General features: G+C 50.0%; 1 protein-coding gene across 2 annotated transcripts in view; it reads left to right on the forward strand.

Moving 5' to 3' along the window:
- SFXN5 (sideroflexin 5) overlaps window positions 1-16,506 on the forward strand; it is a 202,505-nt gene that overhangs the window by 102,271 nt on the left and 83,728 nt on the right. For both annotated transcript variants that reach the window (XM_075931041.1, XM_075931042.1), the window contains one exon: window positions 10,238-10,328. In XM_075931041.1, the coding sequence (XP_075787156.1) occupies window positions 10,238-10,328 (91 nt within the window). The remainder of the gene's footprint in view (window positions 1-10,237; window positions 10,329-16,506) is intronic.

Here is a 16,506-nt window from a genome sequence, read left to right on the forward strand (position 1 = left end):
TTATTTCAGCGTAGCTGAAGTCAGCGTTGGAATAAGTGTGGCTGTATTGAAATAAGCCATTCTAAAACCAGATGTAGCCTGTCCACAAAGCCTTTTGCACAAGTTATCTCCATGGTATAGACGGGAAACAGATTTGGAGAGGCCAAGTGATTTGACCAAAGCCACACAGGAAGTGTGTGGCAGAGCAGGTCTTGAACCCAAGTCCCCCCTCTTCTGGGTTCGTGCCCTAATTCCTCCTCCTCAAACCCTTGTACTCCGAGTAGCGCATGGGTCATCTACAAGTCTCCTCCACTTCACTCTGTCTTGAGACAAAACTTCTAGCTGACTCCAGAAGTACCCCAGTTGTTGTCCTTCAGTCTCAGTAGATCTTCTCTATGTTGTCCGAGGTCTTTCTCTTTTGCGATTTCTTTGCTCTAATTCCACTGTGCTTTAAATAAAAACAAGGAGTTCTGTGACCCTTTAAACACTCGCACGTTTATTTGGGCACAAACTTTTGTGGGCCGGAAACCACATTGTCAGATCCATGTTGCTTTTGCTGAAACAGGCTTAACGCGACTACCCCTTTTCTTATTTGAATTCTTGGATTATTTGAGTAGGAGTGAGCTGATCATTCAGTAGGAAGCTCTTTGACTTTCTTCGTTGTCTTCAAGGCCTGCGTAATCTAGCCTCAGTCTACATCTCTGACCTAGTCACTAAGGGTGTGTCTAGACTACAGGGTTTTGTCGATAAAAGTAGACTTTTGTCGACAAAACTATACCTGCGTCCACACTGCCTTTGAGTTATGTCGACATAACGTCGACAAAACTCAGCAGTTTTGTCGACGTATGTTAACCTCATTCTACGAGGAATAATGCCTTTTGTCGACAGAGTTCTGTCGATAGAAGGCATTATTGCATCTACGCTGTCCTTTGCGTCCACACTGTTAAGTCGACAAAGCGGCTTGCTTTGTCGACAGAACTGGATGTCGTCTAGACGCTCTTTGTCAACAGAAGTTTTGTCAACAGTATCTGTCGACCAAACTTCTGTCGACAAAACCCTGTAGTCTAGACATACCCCAAGGGTATGTCTACACTGTCTCTGGGAGTCCGCCTCCCGGCCTGGGTACACAGACGTGTGCTGGGGGGCTCATGCGCGCTCCCTCAAGATAGCTGAGTAGACACTGCTTTGAGGACGTGGCTCAGGCTGGACTTGTTCTCAGAAGCCAACAGGACAAGGGGAGCTTGATAGCCTGAGCTCCAGGCTCAGATGTGGTGTTGGACATACACCCCCCACTTCCTCAGTGACTGGCCTTGTGGCCGTGCTCCCCCACTTCTTCCACAGCCGGCCTTCTAGTTTTTCCCCACGCTTTCCTCCTGTGAACAGAACGCCTTCCTGGTCCAGGGCCCTGAGCCACCTCCCTCCCTCCTAAAGACCACCTGCATCAAATGGCCACCAGAAGAGAGTCAGCGGTAGCACTATAGACACCCCCACGCGAGTGATTTCCTTCTCCGGGCTGCCAAGGGCCTCCTGGCTGCTCTGTGCTTGGCTTGCCGGGAGCCGTAAGCACAGCCGGGCAGGAACGGGCTTGTGTGCTCTCGGGTGACGTGCTTAAGCACAGAGGGATCCAGCAGCCGCTTTTACTCCCCACCGCCACTGCTCTCCCCTGCATGGTTCTCCTCTTCCTCCTTCCCCACCGCCCTCCCCACTCAGGCACCACCTCGCGCACACAATTCACTCTCCTGTCTCGGCGAAGGTACCCCGTGGCTTTTTCCAATCCCAGCTCCCTCGTCTCGATAATTGTTTGCGAGTGGCGTGGAGCGGCTGCACTGACAGCCTGTGAATTTGGTGTGATAGCCCATCATCAGGTTGAGCGAGCGAGCCGGAGGCCACCCACCGGCCTCAGGACTGCCTACCACTCAGTGCCGTAAAGGAACATTTAGAAGGAGGAGGAGGTCAGCCCAACGCAGGGCAAGGGAGAAGAGGGAGAGTGACCTGACGCCTCCTTAGGGCTTAGCAGGAACATGGCTTCAGTCACTCAGTGATTTTCCTCCCATTCCTGCTTCCGAGAGCAGGTGATGCGCCCTCTCTGCCTGTTTGACTTTTGTGGTGCGTGAGTATGTGGCTCTGAATCCGGCAGCCCTGCCCTGAGCAAACTCCCAAAGACGCCTGCTCCCATTTCTTTGCCTCTCTCCTGCCCTGACTGTTCATAGATTTTAAAGCCGGATGGGACCCTTATTCACAACTTCATGAATTCCAAGGTCAAAGGGGGCCTGTCCCAGGGTTTGCTACTCACTGCAGAGAGCATAGGCACCCACTGGGAGGGTGCCGTGGGGCTGGAGCACCCTCGGGGAAAGGTTAGGGGGTGCTGATCACTCACCAGCAGCCACGCTCACTTCTGGAGAAATGGTCGGAGGTCAATAGAATGAAGTTCAATAAGGACAAATGCAAAGTGCTCCACTGAGGAAGGAGCAATCCGTGTCTCACACACAGACTGGGAAGCGACTGTCTAGGAAGGAGCACGGCAGAAAGGGATCTAGGGGTCAGAGTGGACCACACGCTAAATATGAGTCCACAGTGTGACACTGTTGCAAAAAAAAGCCAACATGATTCTGGGAGGCATGAACAGGAGTGTTGTAAGCAAGACACGAGAAGTCATTCTTCCTCTCCATTCTGCGCTGTGTAGGCCTCAATTGGAATATTGTGTCTAGTTCTAGGCACCACAGTTCGAGAAAGATGTGGAGAAATTGGAGAAGGTCCAGAGAAGAGCAACAAAGATGATTAAAGGTCTAGAGAACATGAGCTAGGAGGGAAGACTGAGGGAACTGGTCTTGTTTAGTTTGGAAAAGAGAAGACTGAGGGGGGATATGATAGTGGTTTTCAGGTGTCTAAAAGGGTGTCACAAGGAGGAGGGGGGAAATTGTTCTCCTTGGCCTTGAGTAACAGGACAAGAAGCAATGGGCTTAAACTGCAGCAAGGGAGGTTTAGGTTGGACATTAGGAAAAAGTTCCTACTGTCAGGGTGGTGAAACACTGGAATAAATTGCCCAGGGAGATTGTGGAATCTCCATCCCTGGAGATATTTAAGAGCGGGTTGGACAGACACCTGTCAGGGATGGTCTAGATGGTGCTTGGCCCGGCCGTGAGGGCAGGGGACAGGACTCGATGACGTCTCAAGGTCCCTTCCTGTTCTAGTGCTCTATTGTTGTGTGATTCTGTCCCCCTCACGTGCCTCAGCCTCTGGTGGCCCCACTAACCAGTTCCTGCTCTGCCGTCCCCTCACTTCCAGGGTGCCACAAACAGCTGATTTGTGGCATTCGGGAAGCTCAAGGAGGGATAGGAGCAGGGATAGGACACGCTCTGTGGAGGTGGTGGGGGAAGAGGCAGGTTGGGGGCTATGGGGAAGGGGACGGGGTGGGGGCAGAGCAGAGGCAGGACAGGGTTGGAGTGGGGCGGGGCCTGGGGCAGGGAGGGTCAAGCAGCCCCATGGCTAGAGGGGAAGTCGGCACCCATGGCTGTGGGGCCTCCTTGTGGCTCGTCGTGGAACTAGCTCTCCACTAGTCTGATGTTCCCTCTTTCTGCCATCTCTGAAGTTAGGTTACTCCCTCTGCACGACTCGGCCTTCTGGCCAGGTTGCTATGGTCCTCCCCTTGTGTGGTCACCAAGTCTTGCGATATAAACTCTCTGTCGCTCTTCTGCTCTCTGTCCAGGCCTGCCCTCTGCTCCGTGTTCCAGCCCAGGGACCCGACGTCTAGCAATTGCCATCTGCTTGCTCCCAGACCCTATTGCTATCTCCCTGGATAACTCCTAATGTTTCCTCACAGCCTTCTGGCCCACCCTTGGTCACCACTGAAACCTCCTCTGTTCCCCGAGGCCACTTACCTCTCTGGGTGCTTGCTGGAGCCTGAAGATTGGACTCAAAATCTTTCTGCCAGGCGAAGTCTCATCTATACTGGAGCTACGGTCTGTGGAGCAGAGCAGACGCGCACACCGTGTGAACCTCGCAGCAGCAGGCTGGCTGTTAATCAAGTAGCCCAGAGCAGCCTGTCCGCAGTTCCCAGTTCAAACCAGCCCCATCGGCCACTCCCCTGTTTGCAGAATCCAAACCGATCAGCAATGTCATGGTCATCTCTGAACTCCAGAAACATACAACAGCAACATTGCCAGGCAAAATCTCTGGCCTTGTGCCCCATAAAACGCCTCCTTGTGTAGCACCAGCTCCCCGTCTCTCCAGGGCATGGCGGAAGGGTTCCTTCCAGCTGCCCTCTTTATGCCTAGCCTGGCTCCTCCCCCACCTGGGGTTCGTTAGCCATTAAGCAGTATCATTCCTGCTCTCCTCCTGGTGCAGGATTAATTGGTCCTTTTTTCCTACTTTGGCTTTATGTGGGGTATTGGGAGGGTGGCTAGTCTGACCCCTGCGTAACATGGCCATAGAGCCTCTCTGCACAAAACACTCAGTCTGGATTTAAAAGTGATCATTAATGGGGGATCGGCTCCTGTCCGAGTACGATGCTGTGGTCTAGCCTGTAGGCCATAAGAACGGCCGTACTGGGTCAGACCAAAGGTCCATCTAGCCCAGTATCTTGTCTGCCCACAGTGGCCAACACCAGGTGCCCCAGAGAGGGTGGACTGAAGACAATGATCAAGCAATTTGTCTCCTGCCATCCCTCTCCAGCCTCTGACAAACAGAGGCCAGGGACACCAATTCTATCCTCTGGCTAATAGCCTCTTATGGACCTAACCTCCATGAAATTATCTAGCTTCTCTTTAAACTCTGTTATAGTCCTAGCCTTCACAGCCTCCTCTGGCAAGGAGTTCCGCAGGTTGACTACATGCTGTGTGAAGAAGGACTTTCTTTTATTATTTTTAAACCTGCTACCCATTAAGGCCGGAGGAGCTCACCCCGTCGTTCCTTCCTCAACCCTATCACTTCCGTTGGAGCTGCCGCGTATCTTTCAGAAGGAGCCATACTTGCCCGTGGACGTGTCTACCAACAGGAGTTGGCCATTTCAAGACCTGTTGAGACAGGTCAGCCCAAAAAAGCGGGGGAGTGCGTTCCCGCTGCGCTGCGTTTGCCGGTGCGTCTCCTCACACTTATGTCCACACAGCAGCGTGCAGTTTCACTGAATGCACACTAGGCGCTGTGGGTCGGTAGCTCAGTATTCTCCGTGTCACCCAAAGGTTTGCCACCTCGCGGGAACTCTGCGGTGTCCACCTGCTGCCTTTTCCCGGCAGGCTCCTCTTTCTTCGCTACAGCATTTTCCCTGGTTGCTGCGGTGGCTTCTCGTTTACTGCTGCCAGGGCAGCTTCCTGCACCCTCCTCAGGCCTGCTGGATGACTCGGGGGCTTGCTGCTACCTCTGTACAGGACAGTACCCATTTGCTGATGTGCAGTCAAAAGTAAAGCCCCTCTCCTCCTCCCCCGTCTATGCCAGAGGACTCTCTATCTTTTGTGTACTTACAGGGATGCAGACCATGCCGCTCCCCTCCTTTGAGTCCCACCACTGGGTCTTCGTCACCTCCCAAATCAAGTCTAAGATTCTCGTCCGTCAGTGCCCTGCGTGACTCCCCGTGCCACGTTTCTGTCCTGCTTCCTCACCACATCCCTCCTTCCTCATGTGCCCCTGCGCCATCTCTTCTTTCTCTGCTCAAGAACATGCCATCTTCTTCAATCGAAAGATCATTTCCTCTGCCCCCCACCAACCTCTCCCTTTCAGCCTCCGTCCACTGTCTCTGCTAACGCTGGCTCTGGTTCCATAGTTTCCCTTCTCCTGCCTTCCTCTCATCCCATGCTCCTGGACTGCACTCTGGCTTCCTTCTCTCCCTTTGCTCCAGCCCATACTTCTTCCCACTCTCTTCTCCTGTCCTCTCCCCGCTTGCTTTCCAATTTCCTTCCTTCTTCACATCTGAGTTCCGGTGAGTCTTCTGCTGTGTCTGTCCTGACCCACCCTTTGTATTAATTATGTTTCAGGCCCTCTCGTGGCCCCTTTTATGCTGGTGAGTATGAGGCTGAAAGATGAGTCTCATTTAGATCCCTTCCCGAAGGTCTGGATTTCTTTTTGCAGACACTGGCGAGGAGATGGTTCAAATACCACCATTAAGCTGGACCATCGGAATTGTTAGACTGAGTCAAAACCGTAGACCATGGAGGCCAGCATCTTTGTCTCCAAGGAGGTGCTTCAAAGGAAGATGCAGGGAGCCTTACAACAGGCAGCTGTTGGGTAATCTGTCCCCCAGGCAAGTCTCCTGACTCGTAGGAGGTAGTGAGGAAGCGCTGTTGGCTTTTGTGGTGGAGTTCTCAGGGTGGCTTTCTTTGTAAAAAATCCATCACTGAAAAATAAATAAAAACGCCTCGTGGTTGGCGACCCTCCGGTATTGTTACTCTGCAGTTTCCGAGACAGCCCTCAGAGCAATCCCAAATCCCAGATCTGGCGTTGAGTGGGAGCTCTTCCCCGTGGGTTTGAGGGGGAGCCGGATCGAACAAACTCAGGGTTGTGCCTCCCGCCTCCTCTTCCCCCCCCCCCCCCGAAAAAAAAATTAGCCAGACCTCAGAAAAGTCACAGGCTGTGTCTACACTGGGCCATTTATTCCAGAAAAGCAGCTGCTTTTCCGGAATAAGCTGCAAGCTGTCTACACTGGCCCCTTGAATTTCCGGAAAAGCAGTGACGATTTACTGTAAGAAATCAGCTGCTTTTCCGGAAAAACTATGCTGCTCCCGCTTGGGCAAAAGTCCTTTTTCCGGAAAACTGTTCCGGAAAAGGGCCAGTGTAGACAGCACAGTAGTCTTTTCCAGAAAAAACCCCCAATCACGAAAATGACGATCGGGGCTTTTTTCCGGAAAAGCGCGTCTACATTGGCCACGGACACTTTTCCGGAAAAAGGGCTTTTCCGGAAAAGCATCCTGCCAATATAGACGCTCTTTTTCCAGAAATACTTATAACGGAAAACTGCTCCGTTTTAAGCATTTCTGGAAAAAGGTGCCAGTGTAGACACAGTCACAAAGTAAGAGGCATTTACTTAACTAACTTTTGCCTTCTGAGGTTACACTTGCGTCATGGCTTTAAGATTTCTCTGCAACCATGAGGGGAAAAAAATAATGTAAGAGTTAAGGTTCTTATATAATCCCTTGACTCCAGGAGGTGGGGCTTTCAGAAAAGCACCAAATGTTGGGTCGCTCGTGGTAAAATCCAGAGCGAACTCTGCTCTCAGCACTGAGCTGACTGCATTGAGGATGATGACAATAAGCAAGTGGGGCAAAGACCCTCCATGAAAAATAGGAGGGGAAAATACTTTGCCAGAGGCAAATGGAGATCCGAAAGAGAAAGTGATGCTATTTTCAAGCTACTAAGCAAGCACTCTGTAGTCCAGAGACTGCCTCTTTGATGTGCCGTCGCAGAATGGGGCCAGATCTTGGTGGTGCTACGAACAAATAATAATTAACTGTATACATCCCTGGAGTAATTTCATGAGCATTGAGTTACCTCCGTCATGCATTTGGCCCACTGGTCATTATACCTCTGGCCAGCCCACACAATTAAAACCCATGAATAAGTCTTTGCTGGTGGTCCTTCTGTTTGCAATGATCTGAGATCATAAATACCTGTATGTTTCAGTGCATTCTCCTTTTCCTGTTTCCAGTGGTTCCACTTAGTGGCCTGCGGGAAAGAGTTCACAGATTGGGTAAAATAATTTAAAACCTGTAAAAACAAACCCTCATTAGTTTCTTAAATCTAGTCCCTGTGTTGAGAATTTGGGGAGATTGGATTTAAATCCGTATCAACATTTAATTTCATATGCACAGCAGGGTGGCTGCTCTAGACAGAAGATTGAATTCATCTGTGGCACCCAATTGAATTTGACAGTAAAATGTTTTTTATTATCAGCCACTTCACAGCAGTGACTCAACTCAACCTTTTTCTCTTTTCGAAAGCTGCTGCGCCCGCACTTTGCTTTCACATCCTGCGCTCAAAGCTGCACGCAGAGGAGGTCGATAGCAAAACAAAATATGACATCGTGGCAGATCCAGTGAATCAAATCTATAAGCACTGCAGCTGCATTAGAAGTGTAGTGGTACCAGCAGCTGTGGTTAGCATTGTCTGAGCATTTAGAAACCCCAATTTTTTCCAAGCTTGCTTTTGTCAGGGACTCTAGCCCAGACGGCTCGGTTCGTTGTCTGACCGCAGAGAGACAGGCAACACCAGCAGAGTCCAATCACAAGCTCTTTATTGAAGAGTGCACACAACAATAGAGAGCGGCCCGTCTCCAAAGAGAAGCAGCCCCGATTTTAGTAACAGGTAGGCTTATAAAGGCAGTTCCGTCGTGTCATAAGCTCTTCACCCAAGCCACTTACCCCCCTTTCTAGAAACTTTTAATATCTATGCATATCTTAGCCAACCATACATTGTGGCCAGAAACGCTTCATAATGCATCAGCAACTTTCTTATCAATCACAAAAGGCAGGTACCAGGAACAAGGAGACAAAAGAATCGGGTACAAACAAAGGGCAAAAAATAGGGAGGTAAGAGTAGCGAAGGGGAACAAAAACAGGGAGTTTCTGACCAGTTCCCAAAGCAAGCCGCAGTAGGTACAAATATGTAATTTATCACTTATCTTACTTTTATAACCTGAGCCAGCATGGAGGGTTCTGTCTGAACCACTTTCCTGGATCTGGTCAAGAATACTCAGAGGCCTATGAAATTAGCCTTTGTTAACTTTCCTTAGCATAATGTTGACCAGGCCTTGTTTTTCTGGGCCCAACACTTTCATCTCTGGGGCTTAAATTTTCCAGGACTTGGAATGTATGAGCAAATGCTGAGAATGAAGAAGGGGAGGAAAAGAGAAACATTTGTCTGATTATTTAAAAATGTGTGTATAATGATTCTTTTTGAACACCACCAATACCAGAATGGGGGGGTGATATCATGTGAATGTGGAAAAGGACAGTTTGGCAGAGAAATACTCCAGAGAAGGAGAATCCTAGAACACGAGAACTGGAAGGGACCTCGAGAGGACATCAAGTCCAGACTTCTGCCCTCGTGGCAGCCCACCATTTAGGAGTGTCACTCTCTGTTCCAGTGGAAAATTGCTTGGATTGAGAAGGGTGCTGTGGGTGTGAAAACTCTAATTGTGTTCACGCAGTGTTTAAATAGTAATGGTGTTTTTCAGCATTTCCCCCCAAAAGGACAACGACGTTGCATGTGCATCTGTAACTGACCTGATTAGAAAATGTTGGAGTTTTTTCCCCCCACAAACAATTTTGATTTTTTAAAGAAAATGTATTGTTTATTTGGTAAGAAAATGGAAATCACTGAAAACCAAAACATTTTCAGCAGCTGAAAATTTTCGGCATTGCACTTTTTCTGGCTGACTCTCTTAGAAACTGTCAAATGAATTACAGCCAAAACTTTTGAAAAACAGAAAGTTTTTGAGAAAAGCAGACGCTTTCTGCAATAAAATTGTGTTTAGATGAGAACTCGATTTTTTTGTCGGAGTCGTGGGGGGAGGAAATTTTGATGGAAACATTTTGAGCAGCCTTAATCTGTAACCCACACAGATAGATTGTAGGGTTTTGTTCCCCTTTAATAGCTGAGCAAAGACCCACACTGTTGCTTTGGGTTACATAAATGCTGCTACTTAGGGATTGCAGTAAAAATGCAGTGCCTCTTGTGTCGTTCAGGAAATGGGCGGAAAAGATACAGTTATTGAACCAATGCCTGCGTGATGCGGCACCTAGACCAGCTGATGAGCCTCTGCTAAAAAAGTTGTCTTCTAGCTAATGTAGTAGAGAGATTCATGCATTAAGCTCCAGAGGTCCCAGGTTTGATCCCAGCTGATGATATCTGGGATCTGTTGCTATTACAAGTATATGCTGCCATCTACATGGCTAAACTACTATTCAATCCAAACTCTGCTAGAGGGGTGAGGTTAGCTGGATAGAAAATGTAAACTTCACATTACAGGCAATGCAAAGAAGCCCAGAAGAGTAACACTGTAAGGGATCCCGCCTTTTTTTGGGTGAGTGGCAGTGGAGGGCTGGACGTTGTGGGACAATGGGAGGAGGATGGGAGCATTGGAAAGGGCTACAAGTAAGGTTACCTGAATGAATTCAACTTCTGAATCATTTCCGAAGCAAAGGTCTCTTCCCCTTTCAGTTTCATTCTGTCTCTGTTAGGAGCTCTACTCCTTAATTGCTGCAGGCCCGGGGATGTGCACCACTGTTTGGCGCTAAATGCTCTTAATTTTCTTTCATTTCTCCATCTACAGGTGGGCCTTAATGTTCTGGTTCAGAGAGCAAACAAGTTTACTCCAGCCACCCGTCTCTTGATCCAGAGGTTCGTGCCGTTCCCTGCTGTAGGTAAGCAGTGACATACGTCTATATACTCTTCTGTGTGTGATACAGTCCTGCATATGGATTTAATGCTGTCGAGGCAGACAGGTAGCTTCTGTCTCTGCAATTTATACTGTTGCCTGAACACCCGGCTAGCAGGAATGCAAGGTGTGCAGTGAGCAGCTCGGATGTTTTTATTCTAAACAAAATACAGGACTGAAACACGCTGTTTCAGTGAGAATAACCCGTGTGGGCCGCTCATCCTGTTTGAGGGAAGACTGTGTCAACTCACAGGGCCCGGGCCCAACAGGGTTGTAGATTCGCTTCAAGACAGAGTGGATTAGGGATAGTTGCTTTTATTAATCTTACTACATAACTACTATTACAGGCTTAATACTGTCAGATGGTTACACAGCTACTGCAAAGTGACAGATCAATAAGCATAAGCAGAGCGATGCGTAAAAGAGAGCAACAGGCACTTGGAAATGCTTACACCCCTTCAGTCTGCAGGGAGTCCTGTTCCTGTCACCTCGCACCAGGCCGCAGTAGACATGGCTCCAGCTGGGGGAATCCAGGGCACCCTCCGAGGTCTAGGTCCCTGGTGAGACTCACTGGACACGAGACTCCCTACACTAGTTATATGACTCTTAATACATTTAAAAAACAGAGGTGCAGCATCTGAGACTGGCCATGAGCCAGGAATCAGTTGATTCCCGGCTCTCGCCCAGTTCCTACCACCCCTCTGTCTCCGCTTCCCCCTTTTAAGCCAGCTCCCTTCCCCCCCTCCCCCGGATGTGGGGGGAGAAGCGACTTTTCGAGGGACTAGTTGATTAGTCGCTTACAACCCTAATCTGAAGGAAGCTAGTAAGACTTTGGTGTCAACACCGTAGCTCCCTGCTTCTAAAAATCGAAGTTCCAGCGTGCTGTAGGTTCCAAGTGAAATGAGTGTGGTGGTCTTGGCCTCCTCCCTGGTGGTTTGGACATCGCATTAAAATATCCGCTGCACTGTGCGTCATTCTTAAGCCTCTAGAGATGCTGAATCAGAAGTGCAGGAGCATCAGTGGATAAGTCTGAATTGCACTGACAGACGATGTGTGGAGAGGCTGTGGGGTTTGGTGCCACTTGGTGCCATCAGTTCCTTGCTTTTGAGTACACTCACGGTCTCACAAAAAGCAGAGGGAGACAGACATGTGCATGAAAGGACTGAGAGAGGCTGTTGGCCGCGTGGTCTGATTATTGTATAAGATTGCCAACCTGCCTGTTCAACGAAAACAGCTGCTGCACGTCATCCCAGTGAAGCCGCAAGTGTATTTAGGCACCTAACAATGCACAAAGGCACCTGAGCAGGTTAAGGACCTCGCTCTACTGAAAGTCAGGGGGAGTTAGGCACCTTCGCTTAGACAATCCAGGGTCACTACAAGGCTCTATTGTTGGGGGCAGGGGTGTTAACTGTGTGAAAAATGGCAAACATCACAGATATGGGGTTCTTCTGCTTTTTTACACTGGGGAGAGAGGCCGGCTAGCCGTGGCCCATTAAAATCTAGTTTCCCCTCTGGAGTGAAGGCAGAGGTGATGTGTTCTGCTTTATGTACAGAACTCTTGAGTTAAACTCATTGCTCTGACTGATTCCCTGTATGACATGGGGCAAATCACTTCAGGTATGTCTACACAGCAGCATTATTTTGGAATAACTAATGTTATTCCCAAATAACATAGTCCGCCTCTACACTACAAGCCGTTATTTCGACAGAATGTCTAAGTCATGTTGAGTCGGAGGACGTCTTACACCGAGTTCTGTAACGTCATTGTACGAGGAGTAAGGGAAGTTGGAGGAAGAGGGCTCTTTCTCGGACTTCCTGCTGTGCAGACAGTGCCAAAAGCCGAAATGAGCTACTTTGACTTCAGCAACGTAATTGACATAGCTTAAGTTGCATCGCTTATTTCGGCGTTAGCCCTGCTGTATAGACGCACCCTTGCAGACTCATTTTCAGGTAGCTTCTACTTTTGTATGACTCACTTGGGCCTGCGTTTCAGAGATGCAGAGCACTTGCAGCTCCTCTTGACACCAGCTGGAGTGGAAAGTGAGCCCTGCTTCCAAAACTCAGGTCCTGGGTGTCTATGGTTGAGTGCACAAAAAGGCAGGTCCCAGAATCCATAGCCCGTTCTGGAAATGACTTCCTTTATAAGCAAGTAGACTTACCTCCCTCTTGGGGTGCTTGAAGATTAATGTTCATAGAATCCTAGAGCTGGAGGAGACCTCAGGAGGTCACCAAGTCCAGCCCCCTGCTCAAGGCAGCACCAATCCCAACTAAATCAACCCTGCCAGGGCTTTGTCAAGCCGAGACTTAAAAACCTCTAGGGATGGAGATTCCACCCCCTCCCTAGGGAACCCATCCCAGTGCTTCCCCACCCGCCTAGGGAAATAGTTTTTCCTAATGTCCAACCTAGACCTTTCCCGCTGTAACTTGAGCCCATTGCTCCTTGTTCTGCCATCCATCATCACTGAGAACAGCCTCTCTCCATCCTCTTTGGAACCTCCCCTCAGGAAATTGAATGCTGCTATTAAATCCCCCTTCACCCTTCTCTTCCGCAGACTGAACAAACCCAAATCCCTCAGTCTCTCCTCGTAGGTCATATGCTCCAGCCCCCTCATCATTTTGGTTGCCCTCTGCTGGACTCTCTCCAATGTGTCCACATCCTTTCTATAGTGGAGGGGCCCCAAATTGGACACAGTATTCCAGGTGTGGCCTCACCAGAGCCGAATAGCGCACTTGACACTGCTACAGAGGATACAAGAAAGTTTCTCCCTGTATAGAAGGGGTGGCCAGACTTGCGGACCTTCTGAGCTGCAGATGATGATCTTCAGAAGTGTGAGATAGGGATGTGAACGAGTAGCCGGTTCACCGTTCCCTGGGAGCAGCCCCTGCCCATGACCCACTGTTGGCGTAGGGATACTCCCGCCCCATGGGGCTGCCAGCTCCCAGCCAGTCTTACCTGGCCACGGTTTCTAGACTGCTCGGGTACAACATAGTCTGAGTATTTTAAAGGACTAATCACCAGTCATAAGTCATTGCTGAGTCGGATAATGATTATTAAAGCGATTCCACACATTTAATGAATCTTTTTCTATTTCTGTAGCGGAACACTGAAGTGCTAACTCTTCAGGGCTCTGCTCATTTTAAAAACTTTTCGCTCAAGCTCGAGTCTGCTGCTGACTGATATTCATCAGTGCTTCAGACCACTGGAAAGTGAGCCCGGCACCCAGACTCTCAGAGCTATCGAGGTGTCTACCTCCCATTGATTTGAGTGAGAGTTAGGGGGCTCAAAACCTTTGAGGAACTGGGCCATAGTGACTGGTAAGGTTCACTATTGCCTTTGCCTGTGTTGCAACATATGGAGCTGAACTTCTAAAGCAGGGGTGGGGAACCTAAGGCCTGGGGGCCGGCTGCAGCCCCTGACTTGCCTGGTGTGACATAGTGGGGGTACCTTGCTGGTTGCTAGGCTTGGGCTGTGGGTGACCCCCGCTGGCTGCTGTCTGTACCACGGCCCAGCCGAGTAGCTGATGGGACAGGGAGGTAACCTGTTCGACCAGTTACCCCCCAGGGAGAGGAACAAAGGAAGGTGGAAGGCAGCCCCTGGCTGGGGGGCGGGGCTGGAAGGGACCGTCTTTAGTTTGTCTGGGAAGCAAGGGAGAAGGGGCAAGGGAGAGGGCTGGGATTGTAGGGCCCAGCCACCCCCCTTCTCAAGGGGGGGCACTGAGGCCTCCTAGCCCCAGTTCCTGTGACGAGATGACATCTGTGCTGTGCTGTATCCTGGAGAAGCAATAAACTGCCTCTGTTCTACTGGCTGGTGGAGTCTGTCCATGCCGCTACAGGGGTGCAGGAGACAGGAAAACCCCAACGCGCCGCCACAGCTGGATCCGGCCCCCGAGGCTCAGGGCTACCCCCCAACATTGGAGAGCCCACGCTGGTGCTCCAGCCCCCCATTATCCCTACACAGGGCTGGCGCACACAAAATCTACTAGCCTGGGACCCCGTAGGCTGTGGTGTGGAGGGGAATGTGAGGAGGGTCTTTCTCCTTCTCAGTCGGGGGCCACACCAGTGAGGGTTTGGTTGGTTTTTTTCTTTTTTTGCTTCTAACTTGTGTGTGGCCCCCCGACTGACTTTTCTGTGGGTCAGTGGCCACCAACCAAAAAAGGGTTCCCCACTCCTCAGTCGCCCCAGCCCAGGCTCCATTTGTGGGCACCAGCTTTGAATGTGTAAGATACTGTTTGTGCCTCATCACTACTGTGGGCACACAATAGGACTTGCACGTATTTTTCAAAGCTGCTGCACCTGCACTCTGTATCCACACCCTGCATAGTGACCCACAAGGAAGGTGGTCTGTCGCCGACTTGCATCGTGGTGAGTTGGAACGATGCCATCAGAGCATTGGCAGTCCCAGAGAGAGTCTCTCTCTTTTTCTCAGTGACATTTTCCTCAAAACTGAGAGTGATTCTGCAAAAGTTTTGGTTCCGATGCAAAAAGGTTCATCTCAGAATTCCTGGATCAATTCTCATTATGATCCATAGAACATACTAACTTCCTTCCTCTGACCTCAGCTGGCATATCTGGTTTGACTGAGCTGCCCAACGGGAAGTCTTATCTTGGACTAACACACATGACATGCCCTACTAATGTTTATTACATCTGCATCCTCTTTCTCCAAAAATCTCAAAGATTTTTACAAACATGATCATGATCCTTGTTCTGCACATGGGGAAATTGAGTTTTAGGCAGCAGGTTTAAAACGAACTAAAGGAAGTTTTTCTTCACGCAGCACACAGTCAACCTGTGGAACTCCTTGCCAGAGGATGTATTCCTGGAGGTTAGGTCCATCAATGGCTATTAGCTAGGATGGGTAGAAATGGTGTCCATTTCTCTGTCAGAGGCTGGGAATGGGCGACAGGGGAGGGATCACTGGATGATTCCCTGTTCTGTTCATTCCCTCTGGAGCATCTGGCATAGGACACTGGGCTAGATGGACCTTTGGTCTGACCCCGTCTGGCCACTCCTATGTACATAAGCACTGTATTAAAACCAGTTACTCTGGTTAGCATATGTGCAGAGGTGAGCAAGAAGCTTTGTGGATACTCATTTCAGTTTCTGCAGAGGTCACATGGTGGGTCGGGGCAGAGCTGGGAGTAGAACCTGGGTCTTCTGCCTCAAAAGTTCTTCCATCTAAACAGCAGACAGTGCTGCCCCGGGAGTGTCCACCGCTCAAACCGAGCGTGGGTGTGTCCCCAGGCAAATAAATACAGGATGACGTGAAAAGGATGCCAGAGTTGGAAGGGGCTCGTTGAGTGTGCAGGTGAGATGATGCACTGTGAACTGTTCAATATTTGCATGTTCTCCTCAGTGCACAGGGATCCCTCCTTCATCCGTTGCTCCCAGTTCAGGTCCGGTGACTGAACCAGCCCTGATTTATTCACCACCCAGCCTGTAACGCGAGTGAGGAAAAATAGCATGGAATCATGTAATAGATTGTATCATATAGCACACCCCATGTGCAGAATACATTTTATTGTGTGCACCAGTGCATGGGAAGGTGTGCACCACGATAAGAAACACATGCTGCCGACTGTGAGCACTCTGCCAATCAGCTGGGCGGCACCTGAGTCTCTGCTGGGCTGCCGCCCAAGTGCTCAGCTTACAGGGAACGCTGTTCACAAGCACAGTGCTAACGGGAACATGGGGAACCTGTTACTAAAACAATCTGTTGTGTACCACAGTGGTTCCCAACCTTTTTTATACCGGGGACTGGCAAACACATTCACAAACTTCTGCAAATAATGAATATGCAAATAGCATGTTACATCAACCAAAAGTCCTCAGAGCCTCCTAGAGCCCCTCTACTACCCCCAGTGCCAGCCACTGACGCAGTCTCCTGTACCCAACCCCTCCCCCTGTGCCAGCCTCCCGCCCTCAGACCCCCCTGGTTCCAGTTCCCCATTCGAAATGCCTCCGTGCTAGCCCCTTAAAGTCCCTCCCACCAAACACCCCCCCAGTGCCAGCTTCCTGTTTCCAGAGCCCCACTGCGCCCAATCCCCTCAGAATCCCCCCAGTGCCATCCCACAGTCCCCAATATTAGCCCTGTCCCCAGAGCCCCCCGTGCTAGTCCTGCCCCCAGAGCACCCCAATGCCAGCTCCCCACCCCAGATGCCCCA

Source organism: Pelodiscus sinensis, chromosome 5 (assembly GCF_049634645.1).
Source record: "Pelodiscus sinensis isolate JC-2024 chromosome 5, ASM4963464v1, whole genome shotgun sequence".
NCBI lineage: Eukaryota > Metazoa > Chordata > Testudines > Trionychidae > Pelodiscus > Pelodiscus sinensis.